Source organism: Prionailurus viverrinus, chromosome C1 (genome assembly GCF_022837055.1).
Source record: "Prionailurus viverrinus isolate Anna chromosome C1, UM_Priviv_1.0, whole genome shotgun sequence".
NCBI lineage: Eukaryota > Metazoa > Chordata > Mammalia > Carnivora > Felidae > Prionailurus > Prionailurus viverrinus.
In genome coordinates this window covers 94,959,755-94,984,186 of record NC_062568.1, presented here as the reverse complement: position 1 = coordinate 94,984,186, position 24,432 = coordinate 94,959,755, and the positions used below count along the sequence as shown (strand labels likewise).

The 24,432-nt window shown below is 36.4% G+C and overlaps 1 protein-coding gene across 2 annotated transcripts in view; it reads right to left on the bottom strand.

Annotated features, from left to right (window-relative positions):
- The window catches only part of DPP10 (dipeptidyl peptidase like 10), a 653,109-nt gene that overhangs the window by 490,819 nt on the left and 137,858 nt on the right, over positions 1-24,432 (bottom strand). For both annotated transcript variants that reach the window (XR_007155206.1, XM_047873649.1), the window contains exon 2: positions 14,547-14,661. Coding sequence is in view for 1 of the 2 variants with exons in the window: in XM_047873649.1 (XP_047729605.1) it covers positions 14,547-14,661 (115 nt within the window). In the remaining variant the exon portion in view is untranslated. The remainder of the gene's footprint in view (positions 1-14,546; positions 14,662-24,432) is intronic.

Below are 24,432 nucleotides of genomic sequence, written 5' to 3'. Positions count from 1 at the left end.
AAAAAGAAAAGCATTGTGGCATTTTTCTTTGGCATTACTCCAAACCCCTCCCTGGCTCAGTGGTGATCTTTAAGTTAACAGTCTGAATGTAGAGTATGGGACCCCGGTCCCTGTGTTCTGGAGAAAGCAGAGTAGATGCTTTCTCAAAACACTTTTTGTCTGGTCTGACCTGCCTGGGGTTACCTAAAGGACTGACCTGGGGTATTTATTTTTCTTACACCTGATCCAGAAAACTCAGCACAGAAAATCAGCGGATATTCTCAAAAACATTATAAGACAAATGAATAAGCCTGGCTGCCTGGGGAAAAAAGATACAGTTAAGGCCTAAAATATAGCATTCAGGCTAGAGAAGGAAAGCTGGGAAGAGCTTTCCTTTGAGTAATTAGACATTGAAGTGTCTACATATACTGGGAAATTCAGAAAAACACATGCATGCCCAGGACAGGATGCATGTTCAAAAAAAGACCTGAGAAGACCCTAAGTTTTTGGCTCCAGCTAAACTCTAGGCTTAATACAAACAGGAAATGAAGGCTAAGGCAGAGCTACAAATAAATACTGAATAATTGCCCCAGCACAGAACTAATCTGAAAGAATGGGAGAGTTTATTTGGATCCTAGCATTCAAGGAATTCTTTGTAAAAATACTAGCTGAACACAAGCTAAAGGAATAGAAACTTCAGAGACCACATATGACAGAGAACACTGACTTTTCAAAATACATCCAAAAAGTCAACTAAACAACCACAAAAACAGCTACAGCCTACAGCATATAACAAAAATATGCTCTGAAGAGTTGAAAAAATCATGTATCAAGTGTTCCAAGGGCACCTGGGTGGCTCAGTTGGTTAACCATCAGGTGTCTTGATCTCGCAGGCTGTGGCTCAAGTGCCTAGAGCCTGCTTTGGATTCTGTGTCTCCCTTTCTCTTTGCCCTCCCTCACTCATGCTCTGTCTGTCTCTCTCTCAAAAATAAAAAAAAAAAGTGTTCCACATTATCAAAATCAAAATGTATAGTTTTTAATACAAAATTTAAATCATGAAAAGAATCAAGATACTACGGTCCACTCGCAGAAGAGATTAACAGAAACTGCCCCTGAGGAAGCACAGACAAGACACTTATTAGACAGACTTTAAATCAATTGTCTTAAATATACTCACAGAACTAAAGGAAACTCTGGACAAAGAGCTAAAGGAAACCAAGAGAACAATGTGTGTGTGTGTGTGTGTGTGTGTGTGTGTGTGTGTGTGGAGAGAGAGAGAGAGAGAGAGAGAATACCATTTAAGAGAAAGAATTTTTTTAATCCACAGACATTCTAAAGCTGAAATGCACCACAATGGAAATTAAAACTTTCTAGAGGTTTCAAATAGAAGATATGAGGAGACAAAGGAAAGAATCAGTGAACTGGAATTTAGGTTAACTGAAATGATATAGCCTGGGGAACACAAAGAAGAAAATAGACCAATAACACCTAAGAGACATGTGGAATTCCATTAAGCATATCACCCTATGAGCAAAGGGAGTCCAAAAGGGAGAGGAACCAAAGGACAGAAAGAATACTTGAAGAAATAATGGCCAAATATCTGCCACATTTGACAAAATACATGCACTTATACGCTCGAGAAGCTTAAAGTCTCCAAAAAGGACAAACACAGAGAGATCCAGGCTGAGACATATAATCAAATTGCCAAAGCAAAGGACAAATATACAATCTTGAAAGCAGCAAGAGAGAACCAAATTGCATACAGGGGGTATTCAATGTGTTTAACAGCAGATTTCTGATCAAAAACTATGTTGCCAGATGGGAATGAAACAGCATTATGAAGGTGCTGAAAGAAAAAGCTGTCAACCCAAAATTCTATATCCTGCAAAACTATCCTTCAAAATTGTGTGAGAGAAACTAAAACCTCCCAAGATTAACAAAATCTGAGAGGTCACAACAAGTATATTTGGCATCCAGGAAATGTTAAAGGGATTCCTTTAGGATGAAGTAAGAGGGTAGTAGTAACTTGAGGTCAGGTTAAAAAATAACTCCAGTAAAGGTAACTACATAGTTAAATATAAAAGCGAAAATTGCTGTATATTAGGTTTGGAATGTCTCTCTATATTTCTTATATGATTTAAAAGACAAATGCATGAAGAAATAACTAAATATCTATGTTAAAGGGTGCAGAATGTATAAAATGTGTAATCTGCAATAAAACCAATATGAGGGAAAGCGAAGCCATATAAAAATACAGTTTATGCAAGCTATTGATGTTGAGTTGGCATCAATTCAAAATAATTTTTATAAATTTAATATATTTATAGTCATACCAAAGGTAACCATAAGAAAATCTAAAAAAATAAAATAAAATTCAAAAGAGTAAAGCAAATATCAATCAAAGACAAAAGAAGGTAGTATTGGAAGACCTAAGAAACACAAAAGGTAAAAAACATAGACAAAATAAATGGTAAAATTGAAGAAGTAATTCCTTTGTTGCAATTATTTTAAATGTAAATGAATTAGGGGCGCCTGGGTGGCGCAGTCGGTTAAGCGTCCGACTTCAGCCAGGTCACGATCTCGCGGTCCGTGAGTTCGAGCCCCGCGTCAGGCTCTGGGTTGATGGCTCAGAGCCTGGAGCCTGTTTCCAATTCTGTGTCTCCCTCTCTCTCTGCCCCTCCCCCATTCATGCTCTGTCTCTCTCTGTCCCAAAAATAAATAAACGTTGAAAAAAAATTTTTTTAATGTAAATGAATTAAACTCTCTAAACAAAAGGCAGAGAACAGCAGAATTGAATTAAAAAAAAATTGTTATGATTACTTTAGATCCAAAGACAAAAATAGGTTGAGGGTGAATGGATGGATGAAGATATTCCATAGAGACAGTAAATGAAAGAGAGCAGAAGTGGCTCTACTATTATCACAAAAAATAAACTATGTCAAAAATTGTTGTGGCAAATAAAGACATCACATATTGAAAACTGTTATACCCAAAAGTTATAACAAGAATAATGATACCAGAGCCAAATAACAGAATCACAAATTATGTGAATCAAATGTCAACAGAAATGAAGAAATAGGTCTTCAAATGTGATTAGAGATCTCAATAGCCCACTTTCAAGAATGTATACAAAGTTTAGACTGAAGATTAATAAGAAAATATAGGACTTGAACAACACTATTAATAAGAAGACATTTTAAATATATACGTTGTGTGTGTTATAAAAATCTTATATATATATATATATATATAAACATATATACATTATTTTCAATACATTATTTTAAAGTACATGGAATATTCTCCAAGACAAGCCATATTTTAGACCATAAAACAAGTCTCAATAAATTTAAAAATATTGAAATCATTCAAAGTGTCTTCTCTGAATTCAGTAGAATGAAACTAGAAATCAATAGCAGAAAGAAAACTGGAAAATTCACCTATATAAGGAAATTAAACAACACACTCTTAAGAAGAAATATTTCAAGGAAGAAATCACAAGGGAAATTAGGAAATACTTTGGAACAAATGAAAATGAGAATGCAATATACCCATACTTAATGGGATGCAGTGAAAACATTTCTCAAAAGGATATTTATAGCCAGAAACATCTCCATTAAAAAAGAAAGAAGTTAAATCAGTGACCTAACTTTACACAAAAAGAAGTGGGGGGGGGGGGTTGAAAGAGCAAAACAATAGAGAGAATCAACAAAATAAAAAGTTGTTCCTTTAAAAAGATGAACAAAACTGACATACATTTGTCTGACAAAGAAAAAAATAACATGCAAACAATGTCAGATATGAAACTGGGAGCATTCCCTTCCAATTTTACCAAATTGAAAAGGATGGTGAGAGAATACAATGAATGCTTGATTGCATACCAACAAATCAGATAACCTGATAAAATGAGCACATTTCTAGAAACACACAAACTACCAGACTGACTCAAAAGGAAATAGAAACTCTGTATAGATTTAAAACAAGACGTTGAATCAGTAATGAAAAACTTCCCGATAAAAAATATACACAGGAACAGATGACTTTCCTTGTGAATTCTACAAAACATTTAAAAAATTAACATCAATGCTTCTCGAACTTTTCTAAAAACCCAGAGGAGGGAATACTTACTGATTTCCTCTGTAAAGTTAGAATTATCCTGATCCAAATCCAGAAAGACAACATAAGAAAGGACAATATATCAATATTCCTTATAAACATAGATGCAAAAATGCTCAATGCAATTCCAGCAGGAATGACAGAATTTTTTTCAATTAACAAATCAAATGTTTTAGCATATCAAAGGATTATGTATCATTAATGAGACGGATTTACCCCAGGAATATAAGAGTAACTCAACAAAACAAGATCAACCATGTAACAACACATAATAGGGGGGAAAAAAGGAGAAACACAATAATCTGAATTGATGTTAAAATGCATTTGACAAAATCCATCACTCTTTGTTTATGAAAACATTAAAAAAAAAAACCTAGGAATAGCAGGAAACTTCCTCAACATGAAATAGGTCATCTATGAAAAACCCAGAGCTAAGACAATAGTCAATGATGAAAGGCTGAAAGCTGTAGCCCTATGATCAGAAATGAGAAAAGGATGTTCATTTTTCATTGCTGTTATTCAACATTATACTAGAATCCAGCCAGAATAATTAGACAAGGCAAAGAAATAAAATGGAGTGAATTTAGAAAGGAAAAAAAAAGAAACTATATTCGCAGAAAAGCCCAAAGAGTCTTTAATAACCTACCAGAGCTAAAAAGTTAATTCAGCACAGTTAAAGGGTACACAATCAACACTCAACAATTAGTTGTATTTGTATACAACAGGACTGAGCAATCCAAAAAAAAAAAAAAAGAAAGAAAGAAAGAAAGAAAGAAAGAAAAAATTAAAAAGGATATTAAACAATCAATTCTATTTACTCTAACATCCAAAAGAATAAAATACTTGAGAATAAATTTTACCAAAGAGTTAAAGGTTTGCACATTTAAAACTATAAGGTATTGCTGAAAGAAATCAAAGACATAAATAGAAGGACAATTTGTGTTTGTCACTTGGAAAACTAATATTTCTAAGATGGCAGTATTACCCAAAGTGATTCACATATTCAACACAATCACTATCAAAACCCCAACTGTTTAATTTTGCAGAAATGGAAAAGTCAATCTTTAAATTCATATAGAATTGTAAGGAGTTTTGAATAGTCAAACAATTAAAAAAAATAGTTGGACCATTCATACTCTCATTTGAAAACTTACTCCAAAGCTACAGTAACCATAACAGTGTGATGTGGGCAGAAGGATAGAGACATTGAACAATAAATTAAAATTGCATATCCTCAAGTAAATTCATATTATCTATAATCAATGACGATCAACAAGGGTTAAAAAAAAACATATGGTGGAGATAAAAGAATTTCTTCAACAAATGGTGTGAAGAGAAATTTAAGTTATGTAAAAAATGAAGTTGAATTCCCTACTTCATACCATATGCCAAAATTAACTCAAAACCAATCATTGATCTAAAGAGATAATTTAAAAATCATAACTCTTAAAAAATAACAGTAACTCCTTATGACTTGGATTTTGCAATGGATTCTTGGATATGATACTAAAAAGCATGGGAAACAACCAAATATACTGAATCCATCAAAATTAAGAACCTTGAATCTCTAAAACATTATGTTAAGTCAAAAAGTGAGACACAAAACATCATATATTTTTTGGCCACACTTACATGAAATGTTCACAATAGGTAAATCTGTAGAGACCAAGAGCAAATTGGTGACTGCCAGAAGATAGAAGATGAAAATGGGGAGTAACTGCTTACCGGGCATAAGGTTTCCTTTTGTGGTGATACAAATATTTTCCAATTTTATACAAGTAATGGTTGTACACATTGTGAACGTAGTAAATGCCATTCACAGTAAATAGATCGTTCACTTTATCTTTTTTTAAGTTTATTTATTTATTTTGAGAGAGTGTGAGCAGGGGTGGCATAGAGAGACAGAAGAAGAGAGAAATTCCCAAACAGGCTCCGTGCTGTCAGCACAGGGCCTAACTCGGGGCTTGATCCCACAAACTGTGAGATCATGACCTGAGCCAAAATCAAAAGTCAGACACCAACTGAGCCACCCAGGTGACCTGGATTGTTCACTTTAAAACTGATAGTTTCAAATGTGAATTTCATTTTTTTTTTTCTCCAGCAGGCTCCATGCCCAACGTGGGGCTTGAACTCATAACCTTGAGATCAAGAGTCACATGCTCTACTGCCTGAGTCAGCCAGGCGCTCCGAGAATTGCACTGTAGTAAAATAAAAATTGTTCTCAACACCAGGCTTTGAGTCAAAGAATAAAGATAATGAATGTGATTGGGAGAGACAAGATAATTGGAGCAAGAAGAATTCCTAAATGTTGAATTACAATCTACGCAAAAAAGTATTCTTGGGGCGCCTGGGTGGCTCAGTCAGTTGGGTGTCCGACTTCGGCTCAGGTCACGATCTCACAGTCCAAGAGTTTGAGCCCCATGTCGGGATCTGTGCTGACAGCTCAGAGACTGGAGCCTGCTTCAGATTCTGTGTCTCCCTCTCTCTCTGCCCCTCTCCACTCAGGCTCTGTCTCCCTCTCAAAAATAAATAAACATAAAAAGAATTAAAAAAGAAAGTATTCTTACTGGCCTTGTTCTCCTAATGTTACATAATTACAGATAATGTCCCAGGAAAAGCAAGATGAGCTGTGAATCTAGGATCACAGACTTTCTATGCCATATTCAAAGTGCGAATTGTAATGCAGAGATTTAAGGAAGTCTTCCATATGAATAAAGATGTTTCCCAAGTCTCACTTTAATAATTCCAGTTTTTCTAGAGTTTATTCAAATGGACCCTACACTTAGTAGAACAATCTTAGAACAAGAGAAATATTGGTGAAAACAGGCCAAAGCTATGAATATTCACTGAAATTGTTTCAACTAAATTTTCACTTTTATGAACAAAGGCATAAATTGGGATATTATTTAGTTTAAAAGGCTATTTAATTAAGGTTTTTATTTGTCTGTTTTTTTCATTTGTTTTCACAGAGTCTCCTCTCACACCTAATGAATGAACTCTAGGATGGGAGATCTTAAGTTACAGTTCAAACACAGAGAACTGGATGATAAAGTCCCTGGCAAATAATTGCAGATTAAAATACCCACAGATTAAAATAATTGCAGATTAAAAAAAGAACGCTGTCTTCTTTTTTCCCCCAGGGGGATAAGCAGTTGAATGCAACTCCCTCCTTTAAAGAAACTTTGCTTCTGAGGGATCAGGCTGCCTTGTTCCCCCCATTTTTAGAGGCCAGGCTATCATATTTCTAAAACTTCTATTTCAAAGAAAAAATATAACAAAATATTTAAAGTTGTACAGTGACATATAAATAATTGTTATACGATGTGGTTTAGAAAAGAAAGTGGGCATTTATATTTTATCATGGATATTGAGGTTCCAATAAAATATAATAGCTGAAAAAAGAATTTATACAGAATTGACATGCATAATTTTCTTTTTCTTTTCTTTTTAAAGGAATCTGTCAGGTTTTTTTTAATGTTTTTATTTTTGAGAGACAGAGAGAGATACAAAGTGTAAGTGGAGCAGGGGCAAAGATAGAGGGAGACACAGAATCTGAAACAGGCTCCAGGCTCTGAGCTATCAGCACAGAGCCTAATGCAGGGCTCAAACTCATGAACTGCAAGATCATGACCTGAACTGAAGATGGACGTTTAACCGACTAAGCACCCAGGTGCTCCTGACATGCATAATTTTCAAATGCTCACTTCTGCACTCCCTTCCCATTTACCCCTTGTCTACCCCAGCTTATTCCTTCTCTGCCATGCACTCCCTTTAAGGCAGGTACAGAATCAATTCACTTATTTAAAAAAATCAGGGGCAGAATAAAGCAGAACTCATTTTTCTCTTTCTTTTCTGACATGTTTCTTGCCTATACTTGTCATGGGTGCAATAATATATCTTAACCTATATTCAAAGTTTAAGACACCAGCTAGAGCCGAAAAGCCCTGGCATAAGTGATCCAGCTTTTCCATGTTCCAGTCCTATGAGAGATAATTTACTGTAACCTGTAAGACTCAACTGAATAATGTAGAAGAGGCATAAATTAATCGTATCTATTTCACATTAGTAGTGTAAGGATAAATAAAATAGTACATGCAAAGCACTTAGCGCAATATCTGGCTTGTAACAAGCAGATAATAAATGTAGCTTGTTAAAGCAGATTCTCTTCTGACTGATAAAATTGAACACATCATAATGTAAACTAAATCCATTATTTATCTGATTAGACAATACAAAAAGATGAGGCTAAGAAATCAAATTTGACTTAAAAATAGAAATGTAACTGTAAAGCAAAGACAAAAAAGTATAACTACTCTTACTTTATTAATGACAGAGAAAATTATTTTTCATTCAACATCAGAGATAAATCTGTTAGAAAAGGAACAATAACCCATGTAATCCAGGGGGAAACTGCTGGAATCTGCCATTGTTTTCTCTCTGGCAGCCTGATTATGTCTGGGTAATACCATATTCAAATGGGTTCATCTGTGCTGTTCTTGGGAAAACAAGCAGAGACAATTTAGCTTATGACTATCAATACAACATATCTCCTTTTTTTTTTTAATTCAACAAAATAAAATAAACAATTTGCATCTTGGTTGATGTTGATGTTTACAAGTGAGTAATGCAAATCTTAAAATCTGTAAAACATTATTTCCCTATCATAAAAGCATAGTGGGATAGTTTAATTGTTGCTTTGACATTTTAAAACACAGGTCAGATGCTTAAATGACACCTTTTAAATTGCAGCTGCCAAGAGATTGCTTGCAACATAATATGACATGACATTTTAACTAACTATAACCAGGAGTGATTATTTTGGTAGAACATAAGAGTAATGAGAATAAACTCATTTTGAGTTTTTGCATAACAATAACTAATCAGCTGTCACCATTCCAATAAAATACTTAATTTTATCAAATGCTTTCTAGAAAATTATTTTTGTAATAATTAGGAACAGATTAATCTTTTTTAAGCCTCCTTTCAAAGGGTCAGATAGTTCTTTTTCTAAAAACAAAAACAAACAAACAAACAAAAGGAAAAAGAAAAAACCTGCAGTGTAAGAAAGACAACAGGAAGAAAGAATTCTTTACCTCAAAGTCTTACCGCCCTATCAAGGCCAGGGCATGAACTTGGCAGTCTGAATTGAAGGTCAATGTAATCACATGCTCTGCTATACTTACTCCACAAACTAGGCACCTAAGTCAAATTCTCCTGGCCTTAGCTGTATTACCTAGAAAACTGCACTTTCTCTAAGCTGGTGTATGATGAGGCATAAAGGATAGGATTACATACTCTTTGGGGAAAAATATAGGAAAGTTGGCATTTCTTCAAAGACAAGTATGCATCCTTAAAGGTTTGCTTCTATATTTTGTTTTGTTTTTCTGGATAACTTTGTCTAAATTTCTCTGGTTCCCTCCCCGTCCTAAATCTTGATTATAGTGAACTCTTTGAGCCTAACTTCATGAATCAAATCCTTACCTGACATAAAGATTTACCTAACTATTAACATCACAGTGGCAGTCTCAACATGTGTAAATTCTTTCCCAACAGGGCATCTGAGCCTGTTGTAAAATCCTTACTATTAGAGATACTTCTACAAGTAAAAATAAAGGCATGTTTATAGGGTCCTAGAGGATCCCTATTAAATTCTTGTTTAACTGAGATCAAGCAGAATTCTGATGGCTTATGCATGAATGCCGATAGTTTATATGTGAATGCTTGTTTTCTTTTTTGCTCTGACAGACCTGCAAAGACCAGACGAGAATGCTCACCTAAAGAGGGTACTAAAGGAATGGGAAATTGCCTAATGAGCTACAGCTAATGATGAAGACACGATTTCAGTGCCTTACAATGTTGTCTTTAGTCAGCCATGACGGTAAATTAAGCCGATGACCCTGTTTTGACACTGACTGATTGCAGACACCAAGCAAAGGGCAACAGGCCACTTTAGCTGAAAAATTGGTAGATTATACACAGTCAACCCAGGTGGCTATCTCAATATGGCAACCAAATTGAAACCTTAAAGAATATTCTCCAGTACGGGGCGCCTGGGTGGCTCAGTCGGTTAAGCGGCCAACTTCGGCTCAGGTCATGATCTCGCGGTACGTGAGTTCGAGCCCCGCGTCGGGCTCTGTGCTGACAGCTCAGAGCCTGGAGCCTGTTTCAGATTCTGTGTCTCCCTCTCTCTCTGACCCTCCCCCTTTCATGCTCTCTCTCTGTCTCAAAAATAAATAAACGTTAAAAAAAAAAAGAAGAATATTCTCCAGTAAACACATTTTAACTCATAAAATGTGCCTCTCCTCTCAAAACTGGTCACAATGGGTAACTACATTCTGCAAGAAATGTTTCTGGATCATGATCATTCTCATTCTACATATTCAATATAAATATGAGGCTGCAAAATGCATGCATGGCTACATAACACTGTTTTCCACAACTCTAAGCATGAATGTACACTCATATACTTGCACAGTATAAGTATTGATCTTACAGTTACATATTCTGAAAATAAACATGGGTGCTCTTTTAATTCAATACAAACAAAAAAATATGTAGGCTTGATCGATGCATCTAAATAAGTCTGCCCTTTAATCAGAAAAAAAAAGAAGTGAATAATTTGTTCCTTTCAAAAATAGTTACTTATTAAAGAAATACTTGAATGGTTAACCCACTCTTCAAATATAATTAGGACTTCTCTTCACCAGGCAGGGAAGTTGCTGACAAGCTTGGAAATTAAGACACCTGTGTCAAATTACTTCTGTAATAAAATTTGCAATCAAACCAAAATTACAATGAACATGTGTTTCTCTGGTTATAGGCTTGCATTCCTTAGCACTTACCTCCAAAATGGGATGCTATTTTGAGCAAAATAGTTTCTAAATCATTTCTTAGACTAGATAACTTTTTGTATGCTTTCTTCCCTCTCCAATCCCCACCCCCCAAAAAAAAACATTAAATATTTTTTCAAAGTAGAAGAGGCTTAGTGTGAGTTCACCAGATTTTATCTGTTCCTACATTTGTCACCAAACAGACCACCATTATTTCTGTTGTTGTTACTGCTGTTATTTGATTAGATCATAGATATATGAGCTATAATAAACCTCAAAAGATCACTAGTCTGGTGAACCAAAAATACCCTCTTCTTCAACCAGACACCTGATGTCAAATGAGATAAGTGATTTGCCCCAGATTCTATAGCTATAAAAGGCATATGGATTTCTGAACCCCCACTCTTACTGGAAGGATTGTTCTAGAGTCAGCCCTTAGTTCTCGAGATCTACTATTTTGCTGAATGATTTATGGATCAATAGTTTCCCCTCATGACATGGATTCCCCTTCCTGGTTAAAAGTTTCCATCTGCTTGTGTAGTTTTCCCTAGTAATCTGGCCTTGGAGACTATTGGTGGACAAAGGGAACAACAGAAGGGGGTGTTGTATATTATCTTTCTAGTTCTGTGTTTTCCTTTGTGGATCTATTCTAGTACAGCAGAGGGGTCTCAAACCTGACAGTCAGAAGAGGAAAGACATGGTGTAATTAGAGCACTAGATTCTGACCACAGACATGCACAGGCACGCACACGTGTGGAATCAAAGTCTACACTAGTGGTCTCGATGCACATTCTAGTCCTCAGAACCAGAGATTAAACAAATGCAGGTGTTTTTTTTTTCCTGTCTCATGAGGAAAGCAAAAGCACTTCAAGACTTTGGACTCATATTTTAGGCCACAAACTATTAGGCCTCCAGCCTTCTATTTCACTATGTTCGGTTTGAGCCCACCATGAAGGTCACGTAACTAGGCTGGTATTTACTTGTTCATAACTCAAATAAATTCCTAACCACTATGACTACACCTATCTACTTCTTCAGTTTCTAGGATTTCCCAGGTCTCTGGTGGCTCTGAATTTGCAAACAGAGAGTGCATAACACAGTTTAACTATTCCTTGCAGCAAAACTTTTTCCAGCGTCCTGACTCCTGTTTTGTATCATTATATTCTTGACAAAAATGACCGTAAAACCCAAAGACATTTGAACATGTGATTAATCTTATAAGAAATTAAGTCTTTGGGTTGAGGATTTGTGGTTGTTGTGTGTGTGTGTAGTTAGGAAAAAGGGGGGTTGAAGGTGATGGATAGAAAGCAGGAGAGAGCAAGGCCAGCTACCCACAGTACCCAGAATGTAGTAAAAACTCTATAATTAATTACTGATGAATGAATGAATGAATGAATGAATGAAAACACAGACTACTGAAAGACTGACTTCGATTAAATATTTAGTCCCTTTCCACCTGCCATAATTTAAACTTGAAATCACAGAAGATCCATATTCCAGAGAGATTTTTATTTTTTCTTAGACATTTCCCTCATGTAACGCAGTGTTTGGCATCATGTCTGGTGGTCAATAAGTACGGAATAATAGCAATAATAAGAGGAATAGCAAGGGTGGTGCTAGATACTATTCTAAACACTTCAATTATATTATCTCATCTCTCCCTCATAATAACATTGTGAAGTTGGCACTGTATGTTGTGCCCATAATACAGAAGAATGAAATGACAGACAAGGTTCAATAACTGGCTAACTTCACAAAACTAGGAGCCAGAACTCAAACCAAGGTGTGCCTTGCTCAGAGCACTTGTTTTAATAGAGAATAAGTACATGACAAAGTGATGCCAACTATACTGTTTTTATACTGAACAACACGGAAAAGGTTGTGAGGAGGAAGTTTAATTTTGTCAGTGGCAACCCAATAAGGTCTTGCTTATACCAAACATTCGAAGACCTCCATGTGTCACTATAGCCTCAGAGAGGAACAAGAAAATCTGAGAAAAGAAATCACTGGAAAAGCATACTATAATCAGATGGAAGAAAGTTGAAGAGAAACACACAGGCATGAGGGCACCAATTTCTCCATTGGGTTAAGAGTCCCCAGTAGAAGACAGTACACTCAACTCATTCATTTTTTAGTAATTACATTAAAATTCTGATGCTTAAGACAAACATGATGTCGGACATAAGCTTATTCTCATTTAACAAAGATTCTTGGCATTCTGCAACAACTTAGAGCCATTACATTGCTCAATTACACTGGATTGCAGATGTATAAATGAGCCAGATAAGACAGGGTTTCTGAAGAGAATTCTGGATAAGCCAGCTCTTATCAAGGAATTGCTTTCTCTTTTTCTCTCTCTTTCCCTCCCTTCCCCTCTTCCTCTCTCTCTCAGTTCCTTCCTTCTTCCTTTCTCTTTCTTTCTGCTTTCTTCCCCCCGCCCTAATTCCCTTAGTTTCTTTTTCAGTCTCTTTATATGCTAAATAATAATTACAAACTATTTTTTGGAATTTATATTTCAAAGCCAATATTTTTACCAAGATGATAGATTCCACAAAGTACCATACTGGAATAATTGATATTGTCATTTGTATAATTAGACACCATAATTAGTTGACTAAGTAACTCTGAAAGAGAGCTGTTCTTGTTAATCACATTTTGTACATGGGAAATAAGTCCAACATGTTTAAGGACTTCTAAGTAACAAAAATGGGGCAAGAAATGAAGTGTAAATACATAATATTCAACAACAGGCTGTAACTTCATTATATCAGTTGATTTTTGGACTAGCTCAATCCTACCTACCCCAGAAAATGACTATTTTTTTAAAATGCTGAGCAATATATGGGTGTCCAGTCTTTGAGGAAGCTAGATGGGCTGGTTGTCATAGCATACCAAGTGGATTTGTTCCTAGAAGATATTTTGGGGAGTTTTAAAAGTCAGCAGCCTTTTGCTGTCTTCCAATATCAGCACCTACTAAAGAACAGTAAAACTTCTGGGTACTGAAATAATCCCCAAAGAGGAATTAAGCCTTCTGATAATTTATATATTAGTGTTAAATTCTTTAATGTAAAGGACACAATTTAAAGATCACTGCAAGGGCAATTTGGCAATGTTCTTTAGACAAGGGGAAACTGGGAATATAAAATTACAAGGAAAGAAAGGAACAGAAGAAAGAAGCACTTAGGGGCTTAGCTCATTCTCTTTTCATCAAACCCTCATTGTCTCTCAAATCCTCCTTCACCACCATCATTATAGTCGAGGTATCACCTATATATGGGAGCTTCCAGACTCCACTCCCTCATCTTCAACCCACAATAGAAGTCAGATGTCCCCTGCATTTATTAACTGACAAACATAAGTCTCTAAGTAGTAATGGAGACCAAAAATCTCCTTGGCATTCTCAACGTATATATTTTACATTTCAGTTTCCCCAAAATATCTTGCATGGTATTTGAACCACAGAATTACGGTGCCATTTGCAAAATGTCTGGTTATGCATTTTTTTATTCCAACTGGTGCTAATGTGTCTTAAGATACCACATATGGCTACCCTCTTAAGGCATTTGAATGTGAAATTATCATCCACAGTACCATCATAAGAGAGGAATAAAGACAGATTACCTGGGGTTAAGAGGATGACTGACATAGTGATGAGTGAGCATACAACTAAAATCACCAGCAGGGCAATAGCAATTCCCTTCCAGTTTCTCTGTGGAGGGCTGTTACTTCCCAGTTCCTACCGAGATAGAAAAAATAAAAAAAAGTTTCATAATTATACATGCTCCAAAAGAAATGTATTCATAAAGGAATAATTCACTGCATGGCACAATCACAGTTTGAAAGCTGATTAGGATCCTTTTCCTCTTCGGTAGCTCCTTTAATTATTCAAAGGTGAATATATTATAAATGGCTATCTTTTTTGCGGGGGGGGGCGGTGGTAATCTTATTTCTCTAAGAGATAAACCAACAGAGCTTTAGGCCTGCTGTCCAAAATGTAGATGGAGTTAAAATGCATTGACTATAAACACTAGGACAATGGCCAAAGTACTCTGCAAAATAATTATGGAAATAAAGCACACCCACTTACATTTTTTTCTTACTACAATGGAACCTATGACAAAGATTTAGACAAATATTTCCCAAGCACTGTGGACTACTTTTCTCACTGGATAGTGGGGGGAAAAGATTAGAGATGGGAAAATCATTCAAAATGCCCCATGCTGTAGAGCAGGGCATATCTGTCAACACAACAGGTCTTTTTTAAACGGCTCCCCCACCACTCATAAAAATCAACAGGATGTAGTAACTAAATTAAATGAGTGCTTCTATATCAGTGGTTGATAGCATCCTCTCCCTAGGCAGCATGCCTAATATTGGCAAGGAGGAAGATGGATGGGGAAGGATAAACTTGAGCATCTTTCACAATACATCAAGTAAAGCTTTTCATTTTTCAGATGATCTGTGTTCTACCCTGTTGACTAGAATTGTGTGAGCATAACTCCCCAAAGCAAAGCAAACCCCACACTGGCTTGAAACGAATGCCAGATTTTCTTTGCAATGAAGTTTATAAAACCTTGAGTCTCTCATTTCTTTCTTCCTACCCCATCTCCCAGCTTCTCTTCCTCCTTCCCAACAAAGACTTTTTTATTCAAAACTAGCTAATTTTTTTTTGCAAGACAAATGAAGCAAAATGTAAAGGTACCCAGTTCACCAGGTGTGCACAGATCACTCAACAAGCCTCAGAGCAGCTCTGCTTTAAACAAAGATAAATAGGATGGCAAACATTTAGTAAATTATAAATGGGTTCCTATGACTCATGGATTAAAACATTGAGCACGTTTTCATATAGTGATATTGGCTTCCAATTCTGCCATAAATACTTTGGATGTAAAGAACTAAACCCTAAATAAATGTAAGAAGAGAACGTGCATGAAAGGTATTTTGTTCTAGTTTTTCCCCTTCTCAGATCAACTGCTGTGTCTTTCAGTCTGATGAACCAAATCCAGCAGAGATCAATTCTATTATTTTTATTTATTTTTTATTTCAGAGACAGAGAGAGAGAGAGAGAGAGAGAGAGAGAGAGAGAACATGAATGAGCAGGGGAGGGGCAGTGAAAGAGGGAGATGGAGAATCTAAAGCAGGCTCCACACTGTCAGCTCAAAACCTGATGTGGGGCTCTAACCCATGAACCCTGTGATTATGACCTGAACCAACTGAGGCACTCAACCAGGCGCCCCCATTCTATTCTTTTTTTTTATGACTCACTCTATACCTCTTTTCTATGCTTATTAATGATTGTTATCCAACACCCCTATTTCTCTTGCGTTTTGGTTAGAATCTCCATTCATATTTATTTGAACTGCACATGTCCACTTATACACAGATTTTTAGTTTAGTACTTACTGTAAATGTGTTTTCTCTCCCTTATGATTTTCTTAACAATTTATTTTTTCAAGTTTACTTGAAACTTTTTCAAGTTTACTTTTCAAGTTTACAAAGAAATGTGTTTATATACATATATACACACACCCACACATACAGTACATAATACATAAAACAAAGTATGTATCAATTGCCTGTTTATGTTATTGGTAAGGCTTCCAGTCAACAGTAAGCTATAAGTAGTTATGTTTTGGGGAATCAAAAGTTATACATGGGTTTGTGACTATGCTGGGGCCAATGTCCCTAACCCTCACATTATTCAAGGGTCAAATGTATTAGCAATTATAACTGACATCTCACTCCAGTAAAGGAATCAAGAGTAAATTATAATTTTAAATCTACTGATTCTGATCTTGGTTCCTCCTCACTGGATAGGCAGCCACCTCACCAGACTCTAAGCCTAGAGTGGGTGATGGTCCAGTAAGGCCAAAGACAAGACCCAGAGACAGCAACTGAGATGTAGTTTGATTGGGGAAACTTCCTTACAGGGAGTCCATGAGTGGCCAATGGGACAAGCATCTGCTGCTGGGATCTAATGCAGCAAGTGTGCACATCACAGAAACCTGCCTGAGCAACTACCTGCCACCTCTTCCTCCTTGCATGGCGTGAGTTCTAAGGATATCAGGGCCTGCCATCAGGACACTCTCTGTTACAAAGGAGATGCTCCAGGTTGGCTATCCCCAGAACCCCTGTCTTTGAACACTGAACAATATGTTCTTCTATACCTCCTGCTTGATGGGCATATAGAGGGAGGATAGGATTTCTGCATTCTCAAGATAGTAGTTAACAGGAGCATTCATGGGATGCTTCCACAAACTAGTTATCCAGTGGGTACCATACTCTTAAACACAAGGCGAATTATTAAAGAAATGACTTCAGAGTGTGCTTTTCAGTTTTTGAATAGGATGTAACCATATAATGTCTACCAAAAGTGGTCTAACAGCAATAATAGCCTAGATATCTTACTATAGGTTTGGTATTATACTGAATATTTTATGTTCATAATCTCTCATAATCCTCAGAAAAATCAGGTGTGATTACTATTATTTTGACAGATTTGCAGATGAGAAAAATGGAACTTGGAGAGATTAATTAAAAACCCACTTACAATTAATAAGTGGGGGATCTCAGGGTCCAGTCCATAAACTCTGGCTCTTAACCACTTAAATATGATGTTCTAAAGATAAATATGTCAAGGATAAATGCATGAAGCAATAAATAAATCAATGAGTCAAGGAATGATTTGGACCCCGACATAGTAACAGTTGTACTTTATCACCTTTTATATGAGAAAATTCACAATTAAAGAAAAGCTGTGCGATGCCTTTCCAATAAATTTATATTTTCCCTAGTCATGGCAGACTGGGAAAATATACCATTTTAAAATGGCGAAAAACATTTGAGTGAAAAAAAAAGAAAATAAAAATTTTCCTGTTCATAAAGTGATTCACAAAAGAATGTGTGGCTACTTTTTTTTTAATTTTTTTTTCAACGTTTATTTATTTTTGGGACAGAGAGAGACAGAGCATGAACGGGGGAGGGGCAGAGAGAGAGAGGGAGACACAGAATCGGAAACAGGCTCCAGGCTCTGAGCCATCAGCCCAGAGCCTGACGCGGGGCTCGAACTCCCGGACCGCGAGATCATGACCTGGCTGAAGTCGGACGCTTAACCGACTGCGCCACCCAGGCGCCCCGAATGTGTGGCTACTTTTAAGATGACTCATCAATACCCAAGGCATCTCCTAGTCTGTTTTGGAACTGCAGACTTAATGAGCTCCTAATAAAATTCTCCCCTTTCCATCTCTTACCAAGGCAATATTTATAAAACATGGTTTTACTTCTGTCCCTTTATTACACAAAGTCCTTTAGTGTCCCAGTACTAGCTAAATAATCAAAATGCAAATGAGACAATTTAGCCTAACACTTGTCTCTTGCCAAGCTCCAGTCTCCTCATCCAGCTTGATCCCTTTTGAGAAGGAACACAGCCCCATACTGCTCTGGTAACCATTTGGCACAGATGCCTCTGATGCCTCAGCCTTCACCTCACCTTCCATCCGGATTCTTTCCCATCTAATCCCTTTTGCATGCCTCCACTTGCAGGCACTGCCCATCATTCAACATCCAGCTCTAATGTCTCTTCTCTTCCGAATTTCACCTACTTATGCAAGCCACATATGATTTCCCTTCCTCTGGAAAAAAAAAATGCCTAAAATACATTGTACTAATAGGCTGAATCCACCCCTACCACTTAACAGCTGTGAGAATGCAAAGATGTACTTTTCTGAGCCTCAGATTTTTTTTTGGGGGGGGGGGTTATCTGAACAAATGGAGTAATAATGTAATTATTTTTAAATGTAAGGATTAAAATCAATTCTTCAAACAAAACTTTTACTCGCAATAAAATTCACATGAAATGAACTGCTTGGAATGTTCCTCCTCAACACACTTAACTTAGATCACTCTGTCTCTACATTCAAGTCTCATCTCTGATGCTCCTTCCTGACCACTCTCTCTCAAGTAACATTTCATATCCCTTCTATCGGCTCCCTCCCCTTTCTTTTTCTTCATAGCATTATCATTTTAGGTATATCACAAGTCATATTTAGTCATGTATCTATAGTAATATATTAAGCTATTTAAGAATATATATTAAGGTGTTTAAATGTTCCTTCTATCCTTCTCACCCCTCCAGAATAGAAACATCATGGTGTCATTAATATAGTACATTTGCTGTATCCCCAGGATTGGGAAAAGTGTTTGACACATACTAGGCATGCCATAGATAATTCTAAAACAAATGAATGAATGATAGCAGTTATGATAAAGATAATGATGACGGTAGTGGTAGTGGTTCTCATGATAATGCTTAAAGCCATATGTAAAACGCCATCATATCCCTGTCAAAGTCACTATCTGCTTAAAGTAAGAATGACATCTTAGACAACTTAGGATTTCTCAAACCGCTTAACAATCTCTGGTTCTCTTAATAGGTGCTTAGAAAATAATTGCCCAATTAATTAAGTGGTATAAATGGAAACCCAAAGGGGGATAGAGATACAGTGCCATTAGTTAAATACACATTAAGAGCGAACTTTTAAAATGTAGCTACTTGCTAAAGATTAATTTCTCTGCAGTTATTTTTAGCCTCATTTATCTGATGCTAGCTTTCCAAAATGCAGTTGCCAACATTCAAGTTAACTTCTTCAACAAACTTCATAATTTCCATTGCTATGGAAAGTGGTCCTAACTGGCTTTGCTTTTCAAGGACTTTCTACAAGCCAACACCTGAAACCAATTAAGTTCACTTGCTAGGCCCACAGAACAGGTATGGTGCTGTGCAGCAACCTGAGAAAACATGTTAAGGAGTTGGCAATGATGTCATCTAGATGCTGTGGAGGCAGAACCGAGTCCATGCTGGAAATCATATTCACAGAATAGGTCTGAGGTACCTTCAAAGATACAAAGACAAGTATGTAATAATCCATACAAGAGCTGCTTTTGTAAATTAGTTCTCTAGTAGACGGATGCATCAGTGGAAACATTTGTGTCCAATTCCAGATAATATTCAGTGCTGAGACTATCAAGAGACAAGTCAGTACTAGAAAGAACTGGGTCTGTAACCTAGCTGTTCAAGTTTTATCGACAGCCTATCTGCTCATCACCTTCCAGAGAACAGTTGAGCTTATATGACAAGGTTGTCCACTAAAAAAATAGTTGACCTAAATCAAAATGCATGTTTTATTTGTTCAAGTGCAAAGAAAAAAGTGCTGGAAATCACACAAAAAACATATAAAATTTATATGTCATTTCATTTGCAAAATAATGGGGGAAAGCCAAAGTGATCCTATCTTCTCTAAAAAGTAAAGAATACAAAAAATGTGAGGGCCTTTTTAAACTTATATATCCCACTTGTACTTTCCCTTAGACAACTACAATGTATTCACTGCCATATGTACCATGAGAAGAAATATGATCCCTCCATATTATAATAGTCTCAAAAAGTGATAACATTTAGAGGAAGATTCAAAGGGAGAATCATAATGTTGAATTATGTCTGTAGATTAGATGTGGGTGTATTTTAATAAAAATAGATTTTCTTCTACCACATGTCTACTTTCTGAGAACCACAGGGAAGATTCTTTAAAATATCTTTATTGCTATTTGAAAAGGAGAACTTAGATTTTCAGGCTTAGTATATTAGTATTAAATACAGTGATTCTTAGCTTGGTTCTCAATACAACCATACCAACCATCCGAAAACTCAACTCTTCACTTTTATTTTATCCCCTACCTATACTTCTTTTATTACTTCAAAACTCTCTACTGTACTGAAGTCTTCACAAAAATCAAAGTGTTAATGTTTTCTGAAATGAATTCAAATAAGTTCCTTAAATTAAAAAAAGGGGGGTCCTTAAATTAAAAAAGGGGGGTATGACACATTCTACTAGTTCATTTTCTGTTAAATAGCTCAGAAGTTCAATTATTTTTATTTAAATAATTTTACTTTACTCATCGTGCTCACATTCTCAACAATGAAAAGGTTAGACAGAATCCAGACATTTATACCAAATAATTAGTAAATATCTTAATCAAAGTTAAAATACTTTCAAATGTTCTATACTATTTCATGATATTAGAGATGATTAGGATTAAGGTTTGAAAAACCTTAAGATGTAGGGAATCAACAGTTGGCCAATTATCTTTAAACAATTCTATTTCACAAAATATACGGGAGTATTTTAGTGGGTAAAATATTAAACTAGATGAAGATAGGAATACAAATTAAAATAAGAACTGTCCCCAATGAGCATAAACTCTAATGAAGATTTTGCTAGCCACCAGTATAATTAATACAAGGTTGTATAAATAAGGTTAAAACAGGAAATTATAAAAATTTTTCCATGGGAAATGAGGGGAGAAGTTTTAACTTCCTTAATGATATAAGAAATTTGCTTTGAACATCCAATCAGCATTTTGTAAACTATGAGGTGCTGGATGTGCTGAGATTACATAACTATGCAAAATCTGGAATGAAAAAAGGAATCACAAATTTTATTTTTTTTTATTTTTTTTACATTTTTTTTTTCAACGTTTATTTATTTTTGGGACAGAGAGAGACAGAGCATGAACGGGGGAGGGGTAGAGAGAGAGGGAGACACAGAATCGGAAACAGGCTCCAGGCTCTGAGCCACCAGCCCAGAGCCCGACGCGGGGCTCGAACTCACGGACCGCGAGATCGTGACCTGGCTGAAGTCGGATGCTTAACCGACTGCGCCACCCAGGCGCCCCAAATTTTATTTTTTAAAAAAGTGGGAAGTGTCCATAAAAATACATGCTTAGGTATTTGGCAAGTTTAACAGAGTGTGCTTTTTTTTTTCTTTTAGCAAAACTAATTGACAAAATTTACAACATGGAACAGGCCAATAAACAAAATTGGGGTAATTTTTAAGAATCTCCCCCAAAATAGAGGACCACAGATTTTGTCTTCAAAAAACAATTAACCTTGTACCACTTAAAACATTTTGGGGGCAACTGGCTGGCTCAATCAGTTGAGTGTCGGACTCTTGATTTCAGCTCAGGTCATTAACTCATGGTTTGTGGGTTTGAGCCCCACATCAGGCTCTGTGCTGAGAGTCTGCTCGGGTTTCTCTCTCTCCCTTTTCCTCTCTGCCCCTCCCCTGCTCATGCTTTTTCTCTCAAAATAAATAAATAAACATTAAAAAAATATTTTGGAGTGTACTAAAACAAGGAAAAGTTCCAAATTTTATTAAATTCCTCCACTCTCTCAATACTATCTCTTAAAAACATAGCACATAAAGAAATTTTAAACTCACTTTAAATAAAAATAAGTTAATGAAATAAAATTTTAGTGAATTAAATGCAGGAGCTTAATTAAATAATCCTTAAATATTGTCCAATTTCAGGAGATACAGCCATAGTACCCCACAACACATATATTAAGAATATCACTTGGGCACCTGGATGGCTCAGTTGGTTAAGTGTTGGACTCTTGATTTTGGCTCAAGTCATGATCTCAAGGTTCACGTGCTCAAGCCTCACATCAGGTTCCATGTTGACAATGAGGAGCCTGCTTGGGATCCTATCTCTCTGCCCCTCCCCTGCTCCTGTTCTTTCTCTTCCTCTCAAAAATAAATAGACTTTTAAAAAAGAATATCAATAAAAATATAATCATAAAGATTGTATCTCATACCTAATATGTAGTTAATATTTATAATGCCTACTGCTTCTTTTTCAGTTTTATTTATTTATTTTGAGAGAGAGAGAGTGAGTGAGCATGCATGGGAGCAGGGGAGGGGTTAGAGAGAGAATCTCAAGCAGGCTCCATGCTGTCAGAACAGAGCCTGATGCAGGACTCAAACTCACAAACTGTGAGATCATGACTTGAACCGAAATCAAGAATTGGAGGCTCAATCAACTGAGCCACTCAGGTGCCTCTAATGCCTACTGCTTCTTTTTTTTTTAATTTTTTTTAAATGTTTTTATTTACTTTTGACACAGAGAAAGACAGAGCATGAACATGGGAGGGGCAGAGAGAGAGGGAGACACAGAATCTGAAGCAGGCTCCAGGCTCCGAGCTGTCAGCACAGAGCCTGATGCGGGGTTCAAATTCACAGACTGTGAGATCATGACCTGAGCTGAAGTCAGACGCTTAACCGACTGAGCCACCCAGGCGCCCCTAACGCCTACTGCTTCTTAAATACATTCATGGTCATTCACAATTTTCTCATTCATCATGCTTCTCTGATTAGAGGACTATAGTAAGTAAAGTGTGTATTTATTTTTAATGTTTTGTAAATGTTTATTTTTGAAAGAGAGAGACAGAGTGTGAGTGGGGGAGGGGCAACCAGAGAGGGGGACAGAATCTGAAGCAGGTTCCGAGCTGTCAGCACAGAGCCTAACAAGGGGCTCCAATGCTGGGATCACTACCTGAGGCGAAGTCGGATGCTTAACAGACTGAGCCATCCAGGCGCCCCTAAAGTGTGATCACAAGTTATATATTTTTTCAAAATTATGCTTGTTATAGTTTTGTGCTGTTAATGTAGATGAAGCAGTGATTAGTCAGTGTTTACTACTCATAGTGTGAACTATAGACAATAGCCTCACCACCACATGGGAGCTTGTTAGATATGCAAATTAAGACTCTTTTATTGCTATCTGCGTTACTTTTTTTTTTTTAATTCTGATTTGGTTTTATTTGTTCACCATTAATTTGTTTATAAAAGAACTAGCAATTATCTCAATTATACTTTGACATTTATCTCTCCTCAATAATTATGATGGTGGTGACACACTCCTAGATGGATCATCATTAAATTAGAAAGAAAACAAGGATGACAGCATCATCAATATATTATGTAGTAATAGCTTTACATTCCTATTATCATGATTTAGGAGTTTGAGCATCTATGAATCTGAACATATTTAGAGTTCAAAACCACAACTAAAAAACATACCAATTTAAAAAAAAATAGATCTGGGAGCACCTAGGTGACTGGGTCAGTTAAGTATCTGACTCTTGACCTTGACCCAGGTTATGATCTCATGGTTTGTGAGTTCAAGCCCCATATAGGGCTCTACAATATTAGTGTGAGGCCTGCTTGGGATTCTCTCTCTCTCCTCTCTCTCTGTCCCTACCTCACTCATGCTCTCTAAAAAATAAATAAATAAACTTAAACAGATCTGATAGCAGCAAGATAGGAGACTAAGAAACTCTAAGTCCCCATCTTCCCCACACAAATATCAAGTAGACTATACAACTACAGACTGATTAAAATAGTTTGTGGGAGCCCTACAAACCAGCTAAGGATCTGCAGCAATCAAGCAAAAGCCCAATCAAAAAAAGCCACATTAAAAAATGAAATTTCATGCCATTTTTAAAATGCCCTACCCTCCCACTGCCCCCAACACAGTGAAGTATGGTCAAGAAGAAGTAGCCTAATTCTAATTTTTTCCCCACAAAAGCCCACTGGTCTGTCTGTGGGCTATTTGAGGGGTTAATTTCTGTCTTGCATGACTTGGAGATCAGAGAGAAATGGCTGCAGAG